The sequence below is a fragment of the Sturnira hondurensis genome, unplaced genomic scaffold, assembly GCF_014824575.4.
Source record: "Sturnira hondurensis isolate 20B ecotype Veracruz unplaced genomic scaffold, ASM1482457v3 Scaffold0006505, whole genome shotgun sequence".
NCBI lineage: Eukaryota > Metazoa > Chordata > Mammalia > Chiroptera > Phyllostomidae > Sturnira > Sturnira hondurensis.
Window position 1 is genome coordinate 5191300 of NW_028079136.1, and position 25654 is coordinate 5216953.

Consider the following 25654-nt stretch of genomic DNA (forward strand, 5'->3'; position numbering starts at 1 on the left):
CTATCATGCATATTTAAATTGAAGAAATCTACTTCTAAGACTTCTTCCCCCTTTTTGTTTAATGTTTTATATACATATCTAAGATGTTTTTACTTAAATAATTTTAGAATTCTCCTCTAAGAAGAAGGCATAGAAGTTCTTGAATTAACTAACTAATATAAAATAAGCATCAATTTTTTGCCAAGAACTTTGCTGTAGGGACTGGACTGCATCTGACATGGTCTTCATCCCTTTAGTTGGTTCAAGGAAAAATGGAGGTAAAAAGCAACTTCAGAACTCCACACTAAGTCCACAGAGATCATTCCTGAAACCCCTTTAAGCCAGAGCATCTTCTCTTTTCTTCTCCCAAGAAATGAACTTAAAACTTCCTAAAAGTTCTTGTCAAACTTTGTATCTAGGTTTTCATCCCTTGAAAAAGATTTCCCTTTACAAGAAATATTGGGTTGATCAAAAAGTCATTGAGTTTTTTCCCATAAAACATGACACATTTTTCATTTTCACCCATAACTTTATTGATTTGGATATTCTGAGTATATTTGGATACCTCCCACATTAGAGAACACTGATTGTTCTCAATCAATGTCTCAGTTTGATCGCGACCAACTTTAACTGATCGACCCAACTGAGGAGCATCATCCAGCAAGACATCTCCAGCATGAAACTTAGCAGATCACTTTTGAGATGTTGGATCAGTCACAGCATCTTCTTCACACACTGCACAAATCTTTTTTGTGTTTCAGTTGCATTTTTACCTTCCTTATAATAATAAAGCATCATACAACAAAAAATGTTGCTTTCCTTCATCTTCAGTATTAAAATGGCTACACAAAAATTTGCTAATTTTGATGTTTTTTTAAATTCATGCTGATATGACAGCTGTCACAATACAATCTATCAAAATTGTTTTCAATGAAGTTAAAGATAACTGCTTCTAGAGACAACTTACAGAAAAAACCAAATGAACTTTTTGGCCAACCCAATGTATTAGGAACACTCAGAAGACTGAAGTAATAATGATCTCTGAGTAGAAATCCTACAATGATTCTGTCTCCTTTGAAAGTCTGGTACACTTTGGGTGGATTTCCTAGCTTAAGCACAAGCATCTGAGATGTTATTTTAAACTAAACCTTTCAAAATATTACCCAGTCATAGGTATCATTCAATGAACACCTGCCTGGCCTAAAGCACTCTCTTCTCATAAAAGCCATAAAAAGCCAATTATTATCCTTCCTTTACAGCCAAGAAAAGGAGGCTCATACTTTTATACCACACTGTCTCTTAGCATTCAGCAGCACTAAATGATATTTGATGAATGTTTAAATTTATTTTCTGAGCTTCTGGGAAAAGGCATTTTTATAACTATAGCAATAAGTTCCAATCAGGAAAAAAATATTTCATGACAGTTTGAGAATTCTAAACATTTATCACTCTAACAACTGTGTTAAATACTTGTAAATATTGCCCATAATAAAATATTAAGAGTTTCCAAAAGAATATAGTGGAACTTTATGAACCTTTTACTGGATAGAGAGAGAAAAACCAGAGAATCCAAGCAGGTCAATGAATGGAAAAAACTGATGAGCTTTACCTATATAGTTCAAAGTAACATTCTCAAACTATTTAAATAAGGTCTTAATTTTTAAAAATTAATTACAAAAGGAAAACAGACAAAATATGTTTCTTCCTTAGTGTTCTAATCTAGCCAATAGAGGCAGGCAAACCTTAAGGAAGAATAACCCAGAAACCTAAGTCCTTGAAAAAGACACTAAGACAAATATAAGGAATTACAGCTACTCTACCCAGTTTGCTTGTTCATTCATTCATATATATTTGTTCTCTGGTTTTTTTTTACGTTTTGTTTGTTTGTTTGTTTATTTATTTATTTATTTATTTATCTTTATAGGGGACGGGAAGGAGAGAAGGAGAGAAGTATCAATGTATGGTTGCCTCTCGTGAGTCCCCCGCTGGGAACTGGCCTGCAACCCAGGCATGTGCTCTGACTGGGAATCAAACCGCAATTGTGTGGTTTGCAGGCCCGTGCTCAATCCACTGAGCTACACCAGCCAGGGCCTAAGGTTTAATTTTTTATTTTTTAGAGAGAGGGGAAGGAAGAAAGAGAGGGAGAGAACCTGCAATATGTGGATGCTTCTCATGTGGTCCCCAATGGGGACCTGACTCACAACCCAGGCATGTGCCCTGACTGGGAATCAAACCAGTGACCCTTTGGTCCACAGCCCAGACTCAATTCACTGAGCTACACCAGCCAGGGCGTTCTCTGTTTTTTTATGTACAAGTGCACCCTACCCCTAGATTGGTTTATTTCAATAACTGAAAAAGTATGAAACATAAGATTACCTCTCAAACTAAAGAAATAATTCCAAAGTTTTAGGACTTCTTTATCTTTTCAAAAAATATCATAAGTTACTTTGATCAAGCAAGACTATTTGAAATACAATTTATGATGGACAGAGAAAGCTTATACAAAGTCAGTTGTTTTTATAGAACTTGGCATTAGAAAATAAGAAAGGAAGAGCTTCCATCAAGAAAAGTCTAGTGGGGCCCTGGATGGTGTAGCTCAGTGGATTGAGCACAGGCCTGCAAACCAGAGGATCGAGGTTCGATTCCCAGTCAGGGCACATGCCTAGGTTGCAGGCTGGTTCCCTGCAGGCCAACTCCCAGCAGGGGACACATGAAAGGTGACTATACATTGATGTTTCTCTCCCTCTCTCCTTCCCCTCCAAAGATAAATAAATAAACAAAATCTTAAAAAAAAAGAAGAAAAGTCTAGTGGGTGGAGGCAGAAGAGGATATGGGGGGATAAATGGTAAAGGAAAAAAAATAAAGTAAGTAAATAAATAGTCTAAACATCAGTGTTAAGCTACTCCACATAACTCTTTTAAACATGACTAACCAAATGGACTAATACAAAAATCTCATAACAAAAAATATAATAAATATTTACCTCATCTTCAACATCAATAAATGTACTCATATCTAGTTCTTCAGGAAATGTCATCCGATCATTCAATTTAATCCTGTGCATGGTTGTATAATCAAAATCAAACCTTTTCAATTGTAAGGTCAGCAGATAAGGGAAATGCAAAAACCGAAGACCCTAAAAAAAGAGGGGGACCTATTAAATACTGACTATTACTTCAGTAAATTAGTATTAATTTCTACATGGCATCTACCTTTCTCGCATCACACTTCTTCTTACAACGTTCACAAAAATATTGATTTGGGCCATCCAGGATCTCTGGCTGAATAAACGCATGCAATGCTTCTTCCTAGTTAGAAAAAAAAAGGTTTCATAACTATTTAATAATATTGTAACATTAATGAAAGTCCTTAATACGAAAACATTGCAATTACCAAAATACTTATAAATAATGGCTAAAAAATTAGCAACTCAAAATGCAAAAAGGAAAAATAAATAGAACAAAATATTATTATGAAAACTGAGCAAAAATATAATTATTGCACTCTGTATGAGCTCTGCCTTTCCTACTATTGTACATCTTAGTCATTTCTACCTAATTTATATAATTTTACATTGTGGTATTTGCCTAAATAACCTAATAAAAATCTTCAATCTTGAGGTTAAAAAGTAATTCCATACTTTTTAGAAAAGCAGTTACACGTACCATTTCAAGCTTCCTCTAAAAGGAGATATTTTCAAACTGTACAGTAAATAACACAGAACTCTAAAGAATTCACACTGTCCCTATACTTAAAAATCTAATAATCATCCTAATCACTATATTTAGAGTCAATCAGCAGTCCACTACTGCACTAGCAGAAAGGCTGAAAAACACTGCAGTCTTCTCACTGCATGTCAGGTACTGCTGCATTTGAAAATGTGTAATGAGAATTCCTGGACTGTTCATCTGTGTACCATGTTGTTCTCTGTCCTCCATATAGCCTTAAGACAGAAGCAGGAAACTCAGTATGAACACTGTTAAAGAATCGGTGGGCATAAAATTAATTTTTAATCAGTAATTTTTCACAATAAAAAATGAATTGTAGTTAACACAACATATAAGGTTGCACAATGTCAAATTTCATTTGATGTTGTCTCTGCATACAACCTAAGCAGAAATACTGGCAATACATATTTATTACATATAAGGAAAAAATGGAATCATTAAAGCAAAGTATTTTCAAATATTTCACTTGTTTCTCAAAAGACATATAAAGGGAGCCTGATCTGGCAAAATGAACTTAGTTGTAAAAGAGCTGGCAAAGTTTTTAAAACTACTATCCACATGTTGTTTGATATAGCTCATTCTGAAATAAGATCAAAGATATGAAAAGATACTAAAAATGCTTCTAACTTCAACCATCTCTTATTTGTTTTCCAAAAGCAAGGAAGCCCAAAGGTGGGGGGAACAATTAGCTGGGGGAGTTTCCACATGACCAATCACTTTACTGGAAGTCATAGGAAGAACATATTTAGAAAATGATTTTTCCTGTAAAGCATATTTTAAGCATGAAAAGGCAAATGCTGTAAAAACAACAGAGTAAAAGAAGCTTTCATAGAAATCACATATACATATAGCTTAACACAGAATGCCATCAAATTAATCATTTTCCAAACAGAGATCATTTGAATTGGTAAAACACTCAATTATCTAAAACAAACAGGGAAGGAGTAAAGGATGGCGGGCAGGAAGGAGAAGAGGGATATTGAAAAATTATGTAACCTGAATTCTACCTTACTAAACTTAGGTGTGTGTGTATTGGTCTCTGGCTTACAGTTTATATCCAAAACTTATCTTTTTTTTTCTTTTCTTAAACTCAGAGAAGTTTCAAGAACAGAAAATTCCCTTTAATCATTTACTCGGACTCACCAAGCTTTAACAGTTTGCTACCTTTGCTTTATCATTATCCCACCTACATACACATTATGCATTTTCCCCAACCATTTGAGAATAGGTTCACACATCATGCTCTCCTCTTAACATCTCAATGTAACATTTTAAAAACAAGAACAGTCCTACATATTAGAGCTATCAAGTTCAGAAAAATTTAAAGTGCTTTTTTCTGTCCATATTCCAATTCTATCAATTATCCTAATAATGTCCTTAACAGTATTTCTCCCCTTCCAGTACAGAATGGAATCCAGGATCACAGACTGCATTTGGCTGGCTGTCTCTGCAAGCAAAACCTTTCTTTCATGACATTAACATTTTTTTTTTGCAGAGGCCAGGTATTATATATATATATTTTTTAAATCCTCACCTGAGGACACTTTTTCATTGCTTTTAGAAAGACAGGAGGGAAGAGAAACATCGATGTGAGAGAGAAGCATCAAGTGGTTGCCTTCCTTACGTGACTGGACCAGGGATTGAATCCACAGGCATGTGCCCTGACCGGGAATTGAACTGGCGACCTTTTGGTTACAAGACACTCCAACCAACTGAGCCACTACAGCCAGGGCAAGACCAGGTATTTTATAAAATGTTCCACATCTGGGTTTCTCTGATTTTCCTCATGATCAGATTCAAATCATGCGTCCTTTCTGAACTACTTTATGTCTCTTTAAGGGCTTCGCTGTTACAGACCATTATGTCCCTACCCTCCTTATTAGTGATATTAACTTTGATCACGCTCAGTCTTGTTCAGTTTGTCCACTATATGAGGGGTACCCCCCCAAAATCCCAGAACTATCTTTCAGAGGGCAGGCCCCTTGTAGTACAGGCTTCCCGTGCTAGGTGAGTGTTTCAGGAACTCATTTATATCAGTGTACCAGCTGGTGTTGTGAGAGGCTGCATTTGGTCTCAGTGAAATTTTTCTGAAAACCCTTTGAACACATTTGCCTATTTCATGATGGGTGATTTATAATCTCACCTGCCCACACCATGCTGAGTGTTCAGCAGTTTTTGACCGACATGAACCCCCATGCCCCACCCTCCCTATTCACCCGATTTCACCCAGAGCGCTTTCCCCAATGAAAAAAGTCCTCTAAGGGAAACGATTTGCCACGTTGGAAGAGGTGAAACAAAAACAGCAGAAGTCCTAAAAGGCATTAAGACTGATGAGTTCAAAAACTGTTTTTGAACAGTGGAAAAAATGCCAATAGGTGTATTGATCAAATGGAGAGTACTTTGAAAGTGACTGAAGTTTAAATACGTAAGAATAAATATAGAACTTTTAATAAATAAATTTTGGGGGTTTTCTTAGTCCCCCCTTATATAGTTATTTTTTCACTTGCAGCTAATAAGAAATCTGGAAGAAGACCCTTAGAAACCATGCAAAAATCCTTAGCCTTAAACTTTCCACCCTAGATTTAGCATCCACTAAGGGATTCTTTCGTAAACCAAATTTTAATGTAATGTTTGCTTTATTAAGCCAACTTGAAATTTTTTTCTTATAATAGGCAATTTAAGCCCATTCATATTTGATACAACTGGTGTTTTGTTTTGCCTCTGTCACTACAACTACTGTATTAACACTTAAACTGTGTTCCTTTCTCTACGTGGAATGTCTTCTTACTGTTTTCTACATTTTCTTTTGGTAGTTAGGGAGGTAATTTTGTTGTAGTCCATTTATACTTTTGTTATTGCTCTCAATCCTCTTAGCCTTTCCCTTTTCTTACTTAAGCTTGTAGTGCCTAGGCTGCCAGTTCTAAATGGTACTGTGTTTCCCACCTATTGAACAGCCTTTGATCTTATCCTGCAGTATTTTCCCTTTCATTCTTTTTTGAGAATGGCATTCCTTGTACTTTGTCTAACACAGAACATTTCACATTATTGTTCTACCCATGTCCCCATCCTTTAAAAATGTACTCATTTCTACAATATTAGTTAGTCCTTAATTCTACAACTCAATAAATCAAATGCTCACAGTCCTTTTCCTGGAGTTTCCCCAGTGATTCCTTGGCTGGATGGAGCTCATTCTCCAATAAACTCTAAAGACGGGCTCATGATTATAACATTCACAGAGCTCCTCATGTTCAAAACTGGTTTTGTATCACCACCATTATTGAAGGAATGCTGGCTGGACACTGAATCCTCAGCCTGCACTCCCTTTGTTTGAGTTTCTTGAAATTGCGATTCTGTTGCCACGATTTAAAATGTTGGCCTTCAGAAGTATGATGCTAGTTACATTTATCCTTAAAGGTTAATGGTTTACTAAAATACATCTGAGAGTTGGTTATTTCAGGCCAATCTGTCCAGATAAATGGTGGGTAGGTTTAAATTTCTCTTATTCCCATAACATTTTCCCAGAATATACTCTGTAAGTTTTGTTTCACCTTGCTTTTATTCTTCAGACTCCTTATGTTGGACACCTCCTTTACTAGTGGTTCCCTTACAATCATTTTCTCTGAGATCCCTTCCTTTCAAGTCTCATTTTCATGTATGTCCCTTAGATTTTTATTCCATTCTATTCTCTTTCAAGCACTTTATAATCTACTCATTTCTAGCACAGTTTTGTCTTTTTCTTTCTTTCCTGACTTTGACCACTATTCACTCCATTTCTTGCTTATTTATTAAATTTCTTAATCCTTACCCAAGGACATGTTTCTTTATTGATTTTTAGAGAAGGAAAGAGAAAGAATATGAGAGAGAGAGAGAATGAGAATATGAGTATGAATGAAGGGCTGCCTCCTGTACATGCCCCAACTGGGGATGGAATACTCAACCTAGGTACGAGCAACCTTCTGCCGTAAGAGAGAACGCTCTAACTGGGTAATTCAGACAGGGCTTGCTTTTGTTGTTGTTATTTTAAATCCATTTCTCCCTCTAAATTTTTGGATACTACGTTGTTTGTTTGAAAAATATTTAAGTTAAGTCTAGAGTACTGTCCTACTTGGTACTATTCTACTTTTCAGCTATTTTCTGAAGGTTTTTATTTGAGGGGAGGGATCTTCATAAACTAAAATGCTTTAACACATATTTTTTTGTCTTTTCTGATAGTGATGCTAATTGTTTTTTTTCCTATTCATTTTGTGGATAGCATTCTTTAGTTTGAGAATAACTTTTGTCAACTTAGGGAAGTGCAGTTTTGAATTGGCAATGAGAGGAGAGATTGGTATCTGCCTTCATTTTGCAGGACTCTTAATTTTTTTTCTTCTTGTTTTCTACTCACTTGCTCTGGGTGGGAGGCATCAGCCCTTCTCCATTTATTTCCTTCTTCCCTAAAAGCAATATTTCTCCAAGGCTGCCACTTCCATCCTGCTCATTCTAAAACTCCTTCCCTTCAGCTGATGCTGTAAACTACCAAGTCGGTCTATGTTGGCACATACTAGGTGAGTACTTTCTCTTTTTGAGGGTGATTCTCTCTTTGTTTTGCCTGAGTCATTCAGTGCCCTCTTCTCTACTTTATAGTCTCTAAAGTTTCCCACCCCGCCCTCTTCCCATACAGACTTGCAGCAGCAGTGCAAATTCTGTTGGAACGTGGTGGCTACTTATTTTGCTACTTACAGTAATTTGAAGTTCATGATATTCTTTCTCCAACTGATACAAAAGGAACACAAATGAAACCCAATTAACCCACACCTGCTAGAGTTTGGGGGAAGGATGTGTGGAGGCAGCTACCATTATCCTTCAGGCTGAGAAACCAGTTAAAGCTACATTAATAACTTTTTTTAGTTTCTGTATTAATAAGTTTCTATAGCTTCCTCCTCACTCTAGCTTTTAAAAAGGTTTTAACCAGGATAATTATAACTAAGTTCAGTCAGTTATAAAAATTAGCTTCAATTCATCCATCCACCCATTCAACAAATGTGTAAATGATATGTAAATAATGGGCTAATACGGTTGTATACATTCATATTCACTTAATGTTATATATAACTAAAAAATCATGCCAAAGTATATTTTAGATACTAAAATTAGTTATGGATCATAAAGGAGAACAAAATATTATCACTGTAATATTATTATTATTTTAAGGATTTTATTTATTCATCTTTAGAGGGGAAGGGAAAGAAAGGAGTGAGGGAGAAACATCAATATATGGTTGCCTCTCGTGCATTCCCAGCTGGGAATTGGCCTGCAACCCAGGCATGTGCACTGACTGGGAATCGAACTGCAATCCCTTGGTTCGCAGGCCTGAGCTCAATCCACTGAGCTACACCAGGCAGGGCTCATTGTAATATTATCAAAACACACACACACGCACACACAAAAACTGTACTGCTTACCATGAGTATGTTAAATTGATGTATCATGCTCCCAAACTAGCTTTAATTATGATTGTTTTTATCATTGCAGAGTGAAGATTATAATTTTCTAGAATTTACTTAAATAGTATACAAAATGTAATTTTGCACATTTTTTTAAGACTGTAATTTTCACAGTTCAGAAAAGAACACAAAGAATTCTGACATCCTTAGTTGCCCAAATAAAAAATATCAGTTGTGGCCCTGACCAGTGTGGCTCAGTTGGTTGGAGAACTGTCCCATAAATCAAAGCATCTGGGTTCAATTCCCAGTCAGGACACAAGCCTAGACTGCAGTCCCCAGGGGGAGGAGCGCATGCAACAGGGACCTGATCGATGTTTCTTTCTCACATTGACATTTTTCTCCCTCTCTCTCTCTCTCTCTCTCTCTCTCTCTCTCTCCATCCCTTCCCTCCTCTCTAGAGTCAATAAGCATATCCTTGGGTGAGATTAAAAAAATAGCTTAACACAACTTTATATTTAATGCTGAAAGTATAGGCACAGTGCAATAAAAAAATATAACTAAAAAATGGTACTGTCTATAAATCCTTTCATTTTTCTTTTTACTCTTAACCTACATATAAAATCTTTCTCCATCATTTAATCTATTTTATTTTGAATGGAGAAATGTGTATTAAAAGGTGACACTTTATTTTTCAAGTTGACAAAGATAAATCAGAACCTCAACTGATAACTATTTCTTGATTTCGATATACTTAGCAATTTTGTGCCATTGCTATACAACAGCAAATATATCCACTTATCTTCCCAGGGTACGGTATATACTTTAATATACATATAATGTATTTCTGTTGTGTTTCACTAGGGCAAAGACTCCAATTATTTTTAACCTAAGCCATCTACTTATTTTAATTGCAATTTTTGAGATCATTGTAGATTTGCATACAATTAATAAGAAATAACACAGGGAGAACCCTTGTAGACTCAGCTTCCTCCACTGACACAACCACCTATTTTATTCCTAGATTTCCCGTTTTAGTGTACTCATGTGTCTGCATATGTGTGCATATCAAGCTCTACACAGTTTTATCACCTGTATAGGATCACATATCCATCACTAGTTGAGAGACTGAACAGTTCCTACACAAGTACACGGTATGTTGCCCTTTTATGGCAACTGTCTGTCCTCCTCTTGACTCCACCAAATCTATAAGCTCTGGCAATGGTTAAGCTGTCTCCAAGTTTAAATTTTTCATAATTTTTTCAAAAATATTATATAAATGGAATCATATCATACATAACCTTTTGGGATTGGCTTTTTCCACTCAGCATAATTCCCTGGAGATTCCTTTAAGCTTGTGTGTGTGTCAGTTCCTTTCCCTTCTTATTGCTGAGTAATATTCTATGCCATACAAGTTTGTTAATCACTCACTTGCTGAATGACCTCTGGGCTCATTCTAGCTTTGGAATATTAACATAAAGATGATATGCACATCTGTGAAGAGGTTTTCGTGTAAACATAATTTTTCATTTCCCTGGGATAAACAACCAAGAGTATAATTGCTGGATTTTATGGTAACTGCATGTTTAGTTTTATAAGAAACTGTCCGTAACATTTCATATTCCCACCGAAAATGTGAATGACCTAATTTATCCACACTCTCGCCAGCTTTAAGTACTGTTATTATTTTTTATTATAACCACTCTGGAGGTACAGAATGATATCCTCATTGTGGTTTGAACTTGTATTTCCCTAGTGACATTTAACACCTTTTCCTGTATTTACTTAATATTTGTATATCCTCTTCAATAAGATGTTTATATCTTTTGCCTATGGTCTAAATGGATTGTTTGAGAGGTTTTTTTTTACTATTGTACTTTGAAACTTCTTTATATATCCTATAAATTAGTCCTTTGTCAGATACGTGGCTTGCAAGTATATTCTCCCAGTCTGTAGCTTCTATTCTTATCCTCTTTGCATGGGCTTTCAAAGACCAAATTTTTAATTTTGATGAGTTCCAACTTTTGGAATCAAACCTAAGAACACAGAGCTTAACTCTAGATCTGGAAAACTTCTTTCCTATTTATATTACTAAAAGTTGTAACTTTACACTTTAAGTCTATGATCCATTTTGAGCTAATTTTTGTATCCAATGTGAGGTTTAAGTGGAGGTTCTTTTTTGTACTTATGGAAAGATCATCCTTCCTCCATTTAACCACTTTAGTATCTTCCTCAAAAGTCAGTTGGGCATATCTGTTGAAACTACTTGTGTTTTCCATTATATTCCACTAACCCCTTCATCTATCCCTCCATCAATGCCATGCAGCCTTTATTACTATAGCTATATAAAAATCAGGTAGACTGATTCCTTCAACTTTATTCTGCTTTTTTCAGAATTCTAGCTGTTTTAGTTCCTTTGCCTTCTACATAAATTTTATGATGAACTTGTACATATCATCAAAAATCTTGCCACATTTTGAAAGTAACTGCATTAAAACTATATAATCTGGGGGAGAATGGACATCTTTGCTATGTTGAATCTTCCAATCAACTGAACAAAGTATGTTTCTTCATTTATTTATGTTTGTAGTTTCTAACACATAAATCTTTTCCCACAACTGTAAATAGTATTGTATTTTTAATTTCACTTCCCACATGTTCTTTGCTAGTATTTTGAAACACAACTGATTTTTGCAAGTTTATCTTATAACTTTCTACTTTGCTCAACTCACTTATTATATCTACAGATTTTTTACATAAAATGTTATCTAAAATTGAGGATGGGGACAATTTAATTTCTTCCTTTAATTGGTATGCCTTTCATTTCCTCTTCCTGCCTTAGTGTGTTGGCTAGGGCTTCCAGTACTATATTGAATAAGAGTGTTGAAAGCAGACATCCTTGACATTCTACAGGCAAAACATTCAATCTTTCACTGTGAAGCATTGTGTTAGCTATAGGTTTTTTGAAAATGTTCTTTATCAAGTTGTAAAAATTAACCTATTCCTAGTATCTACATTTTTTACCATGAATGTTTATAGAATTTTAACAATTGAGTCAATTGATGTGATCAGGTAAATCTTCTTCTTTTGGTAGATTAACTCATTGATTTTTTAAAAAATACTGATTAGCTCTGAGTTCCTGGAATGAATTCTACTTGGCCATGGTATATAATTCTTTTTATATATTACTTATTTCTACCTGCTAATATTTTGGTAAGAATTTTCCTATTTATATGTGTTAAGGACATTGGCTTGGCCATAGTTTTGGTTGGTTGCTTGGTTGCCATTGTCTTTGGTTCACTACCAAGACTCAGCTGTCATTGAGTGCAGAGTTTTATATGTCTATTAGCTTCTGTTGGCTGATGGTGTTGTTAAGTTCTCTATCTTTGCTGATTTTCTGTCTAGAGGTTCTGCCTATCAATTATTGAGAAAAGGGCACTGAAGTCCCAAACTACGACTGTAGATCTGTCAACTTTTCCTTTTAGTTTGGAAAGTTTTGCTTCATATATTTTGCAGCTCTATTATTTGTTACATACAGTTAGGGCTGCTGTCTTCTTGATGAAGTGACCCTTTTATCCTTACATAATGCCCCTGTCTTGCCTATACCAATACACCTGAAGGGAGTTTTTGTACACAGCATACTACTGGGTCATGTTTTTTTTTTAAATCTAATATGCTGATGTCTACCTTTTAGTTGGTATAGTTAGATCATTTATATGTAAGTAAATTCACTATTGTTTTTTTTTCCTTCTCCTGCCTTCTGTGGAGTACTTGAATATTTTTTGAATTCCATTTTGATTTATCTACCCTGTTTTCAAGGTATCTATCTCTCTTTCAGTAGTAGCTCTAAGTATTATATTACATACATAATGCCTTATTGGTGCTTTCCTTTTACCAGTTCAAGTGAAGTAGAGAAACCTTACCTCCCTTTACATCTTTTCTTCCTCTCCCATTTAAATATAATTTCTCACACATTTCCTCTTTATACATTTAGAATCATATCATACAGTATGATAATTCTGGTTCAAACATCAGACATACTTTAGGAAACTCAGGAGGGGAAAGAAGGCCAATTCTATTTACCCAAATTTTTGCTTACCGTGTTCTTTTTTCATTCCCCATGCTCCAAGATACCTACCTTTTAATCATTCCCTTTCTGTTCAGAGAAATTTCTTCAGCCATTCTTTAAAGTTGGGTCTGCTGGTGACGAATTCTCTTAGTGCTCCCCCACCCAAGAATTTCTTGATTTCCCTTCCATTCCTGAAGAATACTTCCAGTGTTCTTTCAACACCCACCTAAAAATGTGCCACTTCCCTCGGGCCTCCATAGTTTTTTATCACAAATCTTTACTTATGAAAAATCAGAGTGGTTTTTCCCTATAAGAAAAGGTGCCTTTTCTCACTTGCTGCTTTCAAGGTATTTTATTTATCTCTAGTTTCTAGAGGTTTGATTATAACTGGACTTGATGTAGAATTCTTTTGGCTTATCTCATCCGGGGTTTGCTCAGCTTCTTGGATCTGTATGTTTACCCCTTTCACCAAGTATGGAAAATTTTCGACCATTATTTCTTTGAGTATTTTCAGCCTTGCCTTCTTTTTTTTTCCTCCTTCCAGGGCTCCAATGAAACAAATGGTAGATCTTTCACTATATAGTCCCGTAAGTCTCTGAGGAACTTTTTCCCCCCAATCTGTTTTTCTTTGTTACTTAGATTGGGCAATTTCTATTGTTCCATCTTGAAGTGAATTCACTGATGCTTCCTACTATCTTCTACATTCTGCTGTTGAGATTTTTATTGTTACTGCATTTTTCAGTTCTAAATTCTCATTTCATTTTTCTTTTTATCTGCTATTTCTTACTTGAGGCTGTTTATTTGTTTCAAGTGGGTTTGTAATCTTTCATTGAAGTACTTCTATGGTGGCTCTTTAAAATATTTGTCAGATAATTCTAACATCCATTATTTCAGTGTCTGTGTCTATTGACTGTCTCTTCTTTCACTCAAAATAAGGTATTTATGGTTCTTAGTAGGGAGAGTGAGTTTTTTTCTTTTTTTACTAAACCCGAACATTTTAGGTATTCCGCACCCTATAAAATCTTCTGATTTGGCTGGTTCCTTTGACACTGCTCATTACTGTCAGGTGGAAGCAGAAGTCTAGGCTTCCCACTTGGTCTCTGTTGTCACCTCAGTTGGGGAGAAGCTCTTCATCACTACCGGGCAAGGGTATGGATTCTGGCCGCTCAGTGGGCCTCTGCTGATGTCACTTTGGCTCAGGGGGCTAAGCGCCTTACTCACAGGAGGTGGTAAAAGTCCTGATTCTCCTTTACTAAGCATTACTCCAGTGTGGGGGGGAAAAAGGGATGACTCCCAAGCCAGGCTCCCCACACAGTCTCTAGTAACAGTGAGCGAGGGAAACAGGACAATGGCAGTGGGAAGATTAGATACTGCCCAGCACAGACAAAACTCCCCGGGTAGCTACTCAGCCTTCTCTGAAACCATCCTGGTGCAAGTTGAAGAATTCTATAATAATTTGATGACGGTGGAAGCTTAGGATCCGTACCAGCCTTGGCTGGCAAGGGGTAGGGCAGGGATCAAAGTCCTTCTGTGGTGTTTGGCTAGAGCAGAGCTGATATTATATAAAAGTCTTGAGCCTTACTAGGCTGCCCTTTTCCTGGTCTTTTGATTAGAGAAAGCAGGCTTTTTAGTCTGTACCTATTACTGTTTCCAGGCTGCCAACTTCTTCAGCTCCAAGTCTGGGATATATCAGGCAAAAAGAAAACCCAAGGAACTCACCCATGTCATTCTTTGAGTCCTGAGGTACCTACTTGTAATGCCTTTTCTCGACCTTTCAGAGTTTTCTTATATTTGTTTTACATATAACATTCAAGACTTTTAGTTGTTTTGGCAGAGGGAACAGGGAAATTGTACATCTACTGCATTTTTCTGAAAGCAGAAATCCCCACTTTTTAAATTGGCTCTCACTATGTCTAACCACACAAATTCCTGGAAAAATGAGGGTAGAGTCTGTAAAAGAGATCTTTTTTTAATGAAATGCTTACAAATTTAGTTCACTCCACCATCCAAATGAGTTATTATGACTGAGCCAGCCATACAGGAATGTCTAAATCACCTGTTAAATCATGGACTATGTCTAAGGGCATCTACTTGTATGCAGTGCAAAGTTAACATCCTTATGATTTCATAAATATTTAGGAATTTAACAATTACCCATTCAAAACTTTAAAATAATCATTAAACTATGTTTACTTATGAAATGAAGTCTTTTATATAATCTGATCTTTCCAAAGACACTATATGAAACTATACATCTAAACCCGTTTCACACTTTTGAACACATATCATTACAATAAAGAGATATTTAAATGTACTTACCCAATAATAGAATAAAAGTATCCTAATAGAAAATGGCCTAGTACAGCGCCAGTCAGAGTAGACAATTCAGTAAATATGTTAAATGGCAAAAAGATACCCATAAAATATAGTGTTGAAAATCTTACTGTTAAATACAAAAGCACCTCTCTGGTTAATAACAAACATATGATGCTCTATCATTTTTGTTGAGTTTGTGAAACAAGTTTTCATACTTAACCAATAAAAATATTTGTGATCTTTAGATATCATTACAATATATTCTGTATTTAGGACTATCTTCTTGTAATACATTCTCAAATTTGCCTGGCAAAATGCCAATTCAAGGTTTCTTTGATTATTAAATTCAGTAAGATTGGTTGTATATAGACAGCTCTAATCAGTGAAAATAAAAGATTCCAATTACCTAACAAATAATTAAGAACAAACCTTTTAAAAAGACTAATGCACAAAGTTCCAGCTGATGTTTTTTAAGGGTAATAATAAGATTTATAAAATGAGGACATTATAAATTAATATAAAATTACTGTATTTTAGTATTCTCATTTCCCCTTAGCATCCCAAGGACATAAATGTTAATGTAACAAAGTAGAAATAGTCCTTAAATCAGTCCTTAAATAGTCCTTAATCTACAGCAGTGCTTCCCAAAATCTGCTCCTCAGAATCTAAGTGTCCCTTGAAATATGAACAGGTGTCCCACAGAGAGAGACAATGCTAGGTTAAACACAGTTAAACAAATTTCTCTACCATAGGACTCCTTGGAAAATTTAAAATAAAATATGCACCTTGAACTTCACAAAGATGACTATAGGTACACAGTTTCCCAAATTCAGTCAAAGAAACCATCTCTCAAACATCTATTAAACCCCACTGGAGACTAGTGTTGAACAGAACTGAATCTGAGAGAAAGAGAAAGGCAGGAGAGTCCTTGAACTCTGATGCCCTGCTTGGTCAGGTAAAATGAAGGCCAGAAGTTTAATAAATACCACAGTTATAATAACTAAGTAATTCAATAAGGAAAACATAACGCTGAAAAGCATTTTTAAAAAACTATAGGCAATTCTAGTACTCATTAAGAAAAGTCTTCTATCAATCATGCTGAAACTACCGTAAAAACTGGTTATATATGGTATAAGGATAAAATAGCTAAGTGTTAATATGATTCATATCTTAATCTTAAATATTATTCTCAAGAAATTTATTTGAACATGGAAAGAAAAACTCCAGAAACTGGATGTTTTAGATGAAGGTTAAAAATAAAACCCTTCAGTTTTTAACAGAACCTCATACTTAACTATCTAAAATTAAACATCAGGTGTTATTCAACCTCACTGTATATATACACATCTATACTACGTTTTGTTTGATGTATACATATGATATATACACATCTATACTATACTTTTGTTCTGGTGGTTCACGGAACAAAACATACAACGAACAGAACATATAACCATCAATGTTGTGTTATACATGTGTGCATGTTGGTTTTTGTGTGTGTATACATCCAATCAGACAAAATACCAAAGTCCAAAATTAAAAGCAGGAAAATAAATTTTTCAAAGTTCAATTCAAATTATGGCCAAATATAAAATATAGCCTGGATAAGATTTTATAATGCTCCTTTTAACTAGATTCTTATAACCCACATTTATATCAATTCTTTAAACACATAAAACTAACAAAATACACAATGGCAAGCAGTGATATAAAACTAATTTTAGATGCTGTACGATGATTTCTGTGAATTAAGAAGTGTTTTGAATTCAGAAAATAATGGGAAATCACTTACCTCTAACTAAAGTTCTCTGAAGGTAGTATCCTCCTTAGAACCCCTATCTTGGGTAGTTTCACCTGCTGTTACTTCCCTCAAGAGACTCCAGCAAATTCTAGGAAGTTTTGAGTTGCCTCCTGCAAGCCCTATTAGTGCATGTGTGCTGAAAACCCGCTCGCATACTGCCTCCTAGATAAAACTTCCAACTCCCGCTGAATCGCCACCACTGCCATCTGTGTACCGATGGAGGATATTACCTTTGGAAGATTCCACTTAGAAATGTGGCTTTTTTCAACTCTCCAAAAATATTCTCCAAATTGCTCCACTGCTGTGTCTATAATGTACTTAAGAGAGTGGTGGCAATTCAGTAGGTGATTAAATCATGACAAAGAAATTAGCTAAGCAATTATATTTGCTGAATACTCAAATATAACAATGCAATGAAACAAATAAAACTAGCTTCCTCCACATTCAATTAATACATAAAAAGCCTAAATGTGTATGTGAAAAATCTTTCATAAAAAGTACTTTTTTAAACAAAGGAGAAAAAATATTCTATATCACTTGGGCCTATCAAATATTTTCCTAGTATATTTTGTTCAAAAATGCCCATATTTAAAAAAGAGATAAGAAAGACAAGTGTTAACCAATTCCCGATGATTTTTCAGTTTATCACTTCTAACTGCCAAAATAAAGAAAAAGCAAAACAAAAATGAAAAACAAAACTAGTTACTCAAACCACAGCCAATTTCATATACTAGAAATGGCAATTTATGAAGGTACAATTGAGCACTTAACAAAATTTTTCAAATCTATTCAGGAAGCAGACTGAAAAGTAGTGGAGGAAGAAAGGAGACCTCATCTCCCGCTACCCAGAAAAGGTCTTTTACTTTGGATTTCACTCACAGATTCCACAACTGCTTGCTGATTATTTCTGATAGCCATACAGAAGTAGGAAAAAAGAGAAAAAGAGATCAAGTGTCCTACAGACCAGAGGACTAAACCATACATATCACACTATTTTAGAAGATTAAGTATGAACTAGCTTTAAAAACACTGATTTTAGGAGTTCCAGCCAAGATGAAGATGTAGGTAGAAATACTTCACTTCCTTGTACAATCAAAAGGATAACAACCAATTTAAAAACAATAAACAACCAGAAGTGCCAGAAAATCAAACTGCATGGAACTCTGACAACCAAGGAGTTAAAGAGACATTTACCCAGACCAGTAGGAAGAACAGAGATGGGAGACAAGCAGTTCATCACAGAGGATGACTGGGCTGGCAAGGCAGAGCTGGCTGAATGGGAAACTAAAGACTCAAAGCTAGCTATAAAACACTGTGGGGTTGCAATGGTGGGAGAAACTTCCAGTCTCACAGGAGAGTTTGTTGGAAAGTGGGGCTAGAATGGAGCAAGCCAGTGGCATTGTTCCCTCTTGGACCCCTCCCCAACAGTGTCACAACACAGCAACCTGGGTTGTCCACCCTGATGAATACCTAACGCTCTGCCCCATACAACATAACAGGCGTGCAAAGACAAAGAAATATGGCCCAAATGAAAGAGCAGATCAGCTCTGGCTGGTGTGGCTCAATGGATTGAGTGCCGGCCTGTGAACCAAAGAGTGGCTGATTGGATTCCCAGTTGGGGCACCTGTCTGGGTTGTGGGCCAGGTCCCCACTGGAGGCCATACGGGAAGCAACCACACATTGATAGTTCCCTTTCTCTCTTGCTCCTTCCCTTCCTCTCTCTCTAAAAATAAATTAAAAAATTTTTTTCAAGGAAGAGCAGATCAAAACTCTAGAAAAAGAGCTAAGGGATGAGGAAATAGACAACCTATCTGATGCAGAGTTCAAAACAATGGTAATCAGGATGCTCATAGAACTGATTGAGCTTACTCACAAAATGAAGGAAGGAATGAAGGCTACCCAAAGTGAAATAAAACAAAATATTCAGGGAACCAACAGTGAAGGGAAGGAAACCGGGACTGAAATCAACAATTTGTAACAAAAGGAAGAAACATCCAACAGGAACAGAATGAAGAAAGAATTTTTTTAAAAAGAGGAGAGGTTTAGGAACCTGTGGGACAACTTTAAGTGATCTAACATCCAAATTATAGGGGTGCCAGAAGGAGAAGAACAAAAGCAAGAAATAGAAAATTTACTTGAACAAATAATGAGAAAAACTTTCCCAATCTGGCAAATGAAATAGACTTCCTGGAAATCCAGGAAGCCCAGAGAATCCCAAAGAAATCAGACCCAAGGGGGAACACACCAAGACACACCATCATTAAGTTAACCAAGATTAAATATAAACAGAGAATCTTAAAAGCAGCAAGAGGAAAGGAGACAGTTACCTACAACAGAGTGCCCATAAGATTATCAGCTGATTTCTCAAAAGAAACCATACAAGCCCCTCCTTAGGGGCTGGAAAGAAGTATTCAAAGTCATGAAAGGCAAGGACCTACATCCAAGATTGCTCTATCCAGCAAAGCTATCATTTTAGAATAGGGGGGGCAGATAAAGTGCTTCCCAGACAAGGTAGAGTTAAAGGAGTTCATCATTACCAAGCCCTTATTATGTGAAATGTTAAAGGGACTTATCTAAGAAATAGAACATCAAAACTGTAAACAGTAAAATGACACAAACTCATAACTATCAATAACTGAACCTAAAAAACAAAAACTAAGCAAACAACTAGAACAGGACCTGAACCAAAGAAATGGAGATCATATGGAGGGTTTTCAGTGGGGAGGGAAAGGGGAAGAATGGGGAGAGGAAGGTACAGGGAATAAGAAGCATAATTGGTAGGCATAAAATAGATGGGGAGAGGTTAAGAATAGTATAGGAAACAGAGAAGCCAAAGAACTTATATGTACAACCCATGGACATGAACTAAGGTGGTGGGGGAATGCTGGAGGGTTGGGGGTGCAGGGCAGAGCAGGGATAAAGAGGAGAGAAAAAAACTGGGAAAACTATAATAGCATAATCAATAAAATATACCTAAAGAAATAAAAGCTGATTTTTAGCTAAGAGCCATCATCAGCTTATAAGCATAAATAAGACCCAAACAACATCCTGATGAAAGTCTACTTTTTTAGAGGTCTCAGTTAGCTTTGAAACTTTCCCCTTGCCAAATAAATATCACTGAACACTCTCATTTTAAATATCAACTAACTCCTTCCATGACTCTCCTTTTATATAAGTAAACACAATGATAGAATACAATAATAAAATTACCAAAAAGCAATTAAGAAATGGATAACAGGAAAACTAGGAAAATCTTAATCTCCCACACACATACTCAATATATAAATAAACTAACCATATATAGTTCTGATTCTTTAAATTATCTATGCTTCTACGATGCATAGATTTAAATTAAATTTTAGAAAAAAAGATGTTCCTTTCAAAATGTGCCTCTGTTGATCATAAAACCAAATGTTATTTTTCCAATTTTAAAAGTGTATGGAACAGCAGGGGCCAGCATGGCTCAGTTGGCTGGAGCGCCATCCCGTAAACTGAAAGGTCACAGGTTCGATTCCAAGCCAGGCACATCCCTTAGATGTGGTTTGGTCCCTGGATGGGAGGACCTACAAGAGGCAACCAATCAGTGTTTCTCTCTCATGTCATTGCCACTCTTCCTCTCTCTCCACCTACATTCTCCTCTCTTTAAAAACAATAAGCATGTTCTCAGGTGAGAATTAAAAAAAAAATTGTATGAAAGAAAATGTCCTCAAAACAAAACATATCTTCCAATGCAAACAAAGGTCACAAAAGAGCACTTATAGAATAGATTGTTTAGAGGTAAAAATAAAATGACATAATCTAGTCACTTATCAGAAAGAATAAAATACTGAGCCATGAAGCAGTACACATGCATTCACTTTCTTTTACACATGCACTATTAGGACTCACTGAAGGGTCAAAAATCTTCTAGATCTTGCTAGTTTAAATGCAGGAATGACTAACAACCCAAGAAGGTGTATCTAGGATGATACTTACCTTAGGATAGGTTATACCACTGTGCTATTGTGTATTCTGCATATGGATACACAAGCAGTCGGCGGAAAAGTACACACCACACTAGCAAATGCTTGGCTGGACCCATAAGGTCGGATGACCAATGGAATATCAAGATACGTGTCGATTCTCCAGCCCTCATAACCACATTCCAGACATCTTACGTAGTCCTTCAGCTTGCCTTGATATAGTTCATTTATAAGATCAGCCTAAAAATAAGAACATTTACATTTTAAAGTGTGAAGTAATTTTTTAAATATGTAAAAACACAATTCATGCTTTTAAAAATGAAATTTCAAAAAGATACTCATTTTGTTGAACTTTTAAGAAAGCTTTAATTTAAGATTTAGCTAAAATCCAATAGAAAAAATTCAAGGCTTGATAAAAATCAACCAAAAATGAATAAAATTAGATTAAACACTAATTTAAAAATCAATGTATAAAAATTAACTACTTTGATTCTCATATATTAAAAACCCTATGACTAAAAAATATTCTGTTGAAATCAATTACCAATTTATTATACTGTTAAGCCTCATATCTTTTCAGTTAGCTGAAAATACATCGTAATCTATCACTTTAGGCATATTAATAATTAAACAGTTAAATAACTGGATGTTTTTATAGCTTTATATATGCATATCACCACTCTTACAATATTATATTCTGATTTCTAAAATCCTACCTGCTAGCTCAAATAAAACTTTTAAACTTTCAGTAACATATGTAAAACAATTTTAAGGAAGATTATAACTTTTTAAAAATGTATAAATTTTTTTTAAAAAACCTTAAATTCCATCTCCCTTAAAATATCCTCACTTAAAAGAATGAATTTCTCACCTATGCCCCCAAACTTAGGCAACTAGGGCTGTTCTGGCCCAAAAACGGCACATAACTTCCTAAGTACAGACCCTCCATGTGAATGTCTTGCCTCAAGATTCTCGCACCCAAACTTTGGAACTCAAAAGGAATGCTCCAGCTGATCTAAACGAAAGTGTTAACCCACAGAAGGATGTAACAAGAAGGAGGATATCTTCAGAAAAAGAAACAGGCCACTAGTACCATCTACATAAATTACTAAAATACAATCCCATGGGGTTATGTAGAGGAGCTAGATCATTAAATAAACTTATTTTTTTCAAATCTCTTAGAGAAGAAGAAAGCACAATACAGTTTACCTCTTTCATAAATTTACATCTCTTCAAATGTCTAGGTCTTAAAGCCTTCAAGCTAGGATCCACCATCACTGTCTACTCTAATATTTAATGAAGCCTTCTTCATTCACTTGCCCCAGTCACATCTGATTTCGTCTTCTGTATCATTTCTAGTGGTTCCGTCCTGTGTTTTTCAGTTTTGATAGTAACCCACAGGAAGAAAATAATTTCCATCGCAACCCAGTATATATAATTGTAACAAAGGTTAACATAACAACACTTGTCCTCACTTATGTGATACTCTTACACTTTTCTACATTTTTTACATTTTCTACATTTTTTTAAGTGCTGGTATATATTCACTAAACTGATTTCATAACCCGTGAACAGGTCACAATCTACAGTTCAAAAAACTCTGGTCTAAGCTATCATAATAGTTCAAAGGAGACATCAGACCCTCCAGGCTACGGTCCAGATTCTCCGCCTGTCCCCCTGTGTCAATCCCTGTCACCCTCCATTACTATATCCACTAGTTACCCCTCATCCCAATGACATATCTAATGTTTTTCCATCTTCTAAACCTGTTTCATCTTCTGTTGGATAGAAGGGTCAGAATAACAAGAATTCAAAATGTTAAAAGCATATGACTGACCATACTTCATTGCTCAAAACTAAGGTAATGCTCAATGAATATACTTCATAATGTGCTACAGACTGTAGGACAATTTACTTAGTAAATATCTGAAAATACTGTTCAAAAACCATCCCCCTAAATTATATATACATATGTAGAATACACACACACACACACATATATATATATACACACACTATACAGTTTTTAGCTAAAAAGAAACCACCTAGATAATAGAGCTCAATTTCCTTATTTTAAAATCAAGATGAGGAAACTGAGGTCTACAGTGGTTTGATGAGGATTTTTATGACTCAGTTAATGGCCAACTGAGAACCTAGTATTTTCAACTTCCCATTTTAGTACCTTCACAATTGAACTATGACCAAGGCAAAACATTCCAAAAGAACAGAAGTCACTTTAAGGTAATAAATGATTTATCAGAAAACACTCCCATCACCTTCACAGCATTACCTGCTCTGTTTGTTTCCATTTCTGCTCTAAAGCATCAAACATGACTCTGCACAGTTCTTGTACATCATGCTGCTGCCAAGCTATTTTAAGACAAAATTTAATTAAAAATTGCAATAAGTTTAGTGTAATAAAATGTTAATTTATTGTTTAAAAACGAATTTGTCAGAAACATTCAGAAGTCTACACAAAATAATGCTAAATTTTAAAGTAACACAAAATGTATATTACAGTCATTAAAAGGCAACCATAGGAAAAGAACAAAGGGGTCTTAGCATTTACAAATAATATACACTTTATAGTGCTACGTACGATATTTGCTATCTTCATTATTTTTCACTAGAGTCAAAAAAAGATGACAAACTTCAAAATGTTTAGTTGAAGTGCATGTAAATAGAGTATATCCAAATCTATTTTACAGAAATTTTTTAACTGATCAAAAATTTACCCCTAGAGCTTAAATTTTAAAAATAAGTTGTTTTTAAGCCCCAGGAAAAAGCAATGAAAATGTTTACAAAAAGTTAATGATGCCCTTAACACAAATGCTGTGTTATTTTGTTCTTTGTTTATAATACTGTCTGCCAGCATTCCTTGGAGTATTAGAAATTCTTATCATGACAAGAGAATTAGTACCCTCACTACTATCCCATCCAAAGCTCCTTGTCACATCGGTGGTTTCAATTGCTCTCTTTTTACTTGTTTGTAACAAGACAAAAAGCCTTTGTAGTTGATATGGGATACTTGTCACTGGATCTTCTTCAGATTCTTCAAATTCCCACCTATTAAAATAAAACGATTGAAAATTATTCATAAAATATTTTTATTCTTTAAAGCATAATTAACATTAACATCATAATATGTCAGATTCTATATAGAGTCTGAATATTAACTGAAGCTATCACTATCTAATGAAACATTAATCTTTCTCCAATTCATAAATTCAGAAGAAACTCAGACTTTAATAAGAAAAGACATAAGAAAGCAACATGAATGAAAAATAACTGTCAAATTTGAATCAGATCAAGACTCTTGTCCTAATTATTAACTCACAAAAAAATACAAGAAATAGAACAACATTAATGGACACCATGGCATTCAACCATCAAAATCCAAACTTGCAAACTACAGGACAAATGACATCAGTTATATATATATATATACACACATATGTACATATACACACACATATATGTGCATATATGTATGTATATATTTTTTCTATTTTCTATTTTTTTCAAGGAGGAAATTACAAGGGGAAAAGACAAAGAAATTAAAAATAGATTAAATGTCTTATCAATCAATTTCAATGCATGAATCCTATTTGGATCCTAATTTGAACAGATTGTATGAAAAAATTATCAGGCAATTAGGGAAATCTTAGCCTGACCTGCGATATACTTCACAGATGGTATGATGGGGGGGTGCTTCCAAAACACCAAGAGTGGAAGATTATAGATAAAAAAGACTGATCATGAGTTGATAATATTCAAAGCTGGGTGACAGATACAGATAAATCCATTACAGTATTTCACTATTTTTAATGTTTGAAATTTTCTATAATAAAATGTTTTAAGAGAATATAAGTAAATAAAATAATCCAGATACAATATGTACCCTCATATATTTCTGATAACGTTAGTCTAGCCCTAACTACAGCGACTATCTCGATAACAAGCAAATTTCTAACAAAAGACCTTAAGATCAGATTCAAAAAATAATATTGGTGGAATGAAAGTTTGTAATGTACCAACAAAAGTCCTTAAAATAATTTACATACAATAAAATAAATGCCAAAGACAATATTAATATTAATAAGGATAATATTAATCATTCTTTTTATCTTAAGTTGGCAATAAGATTATTACTTTCCACCTTCCTCACTCGATTCTTAGAATCTTTTTAGATTCAAAAGGAGGCTGGAACGTAACTTTCCTATAATCCAACTTATACATATACTAAAAATCTTTTATTTTTTCTTCTTTTGGTATGGCCCTCTGTTAAAGCATTCAATACTTTTCTTATTTGAGGGCTTAGAAGTTGCAGCTCTGGGATCCTGTTGCGTTTTTTTTACACACTGAAGCTCCCTTCTGTC

The 25654-nt window shown here is 35.0% G+C and overlaps 1 protein-coding gene across 2 annotated transcripts in view; it reads right to left on the reverse strand.

The window, feature by feature from the left end:
• The window catches only part of USP47 (ubiquitin specific peptidase 47), a 101784-nt gene that overhangs the window by 30568 nt on the left and 45562 nt on the right, over positions 1–25654 (reverse strand). For both annotated transcript variants that reach the window (XM_037050060.1, XM_037050062.1), the window contains 5 exons: positions 24196–24341; positions 23566–23645; positions 21366–21515; positions 3192–3287; positions 2963–3115 (listed from right to left, as the gene is read on the reverse strand). In XM_037050060.1, the coding sequence (XP_036905955.1) occupies positions 2963–3115; positions 3192–3287; positions 21366–21515; positions 23566–23645; positions 24196–24341 (625 nt within the window). The remainder of the gene's footprint in view (positions 1–2962; positions 3116–3191; positions 3288–21365; positions 21516–23565; positions 23646–24195; positions 24342–25654) is intronic.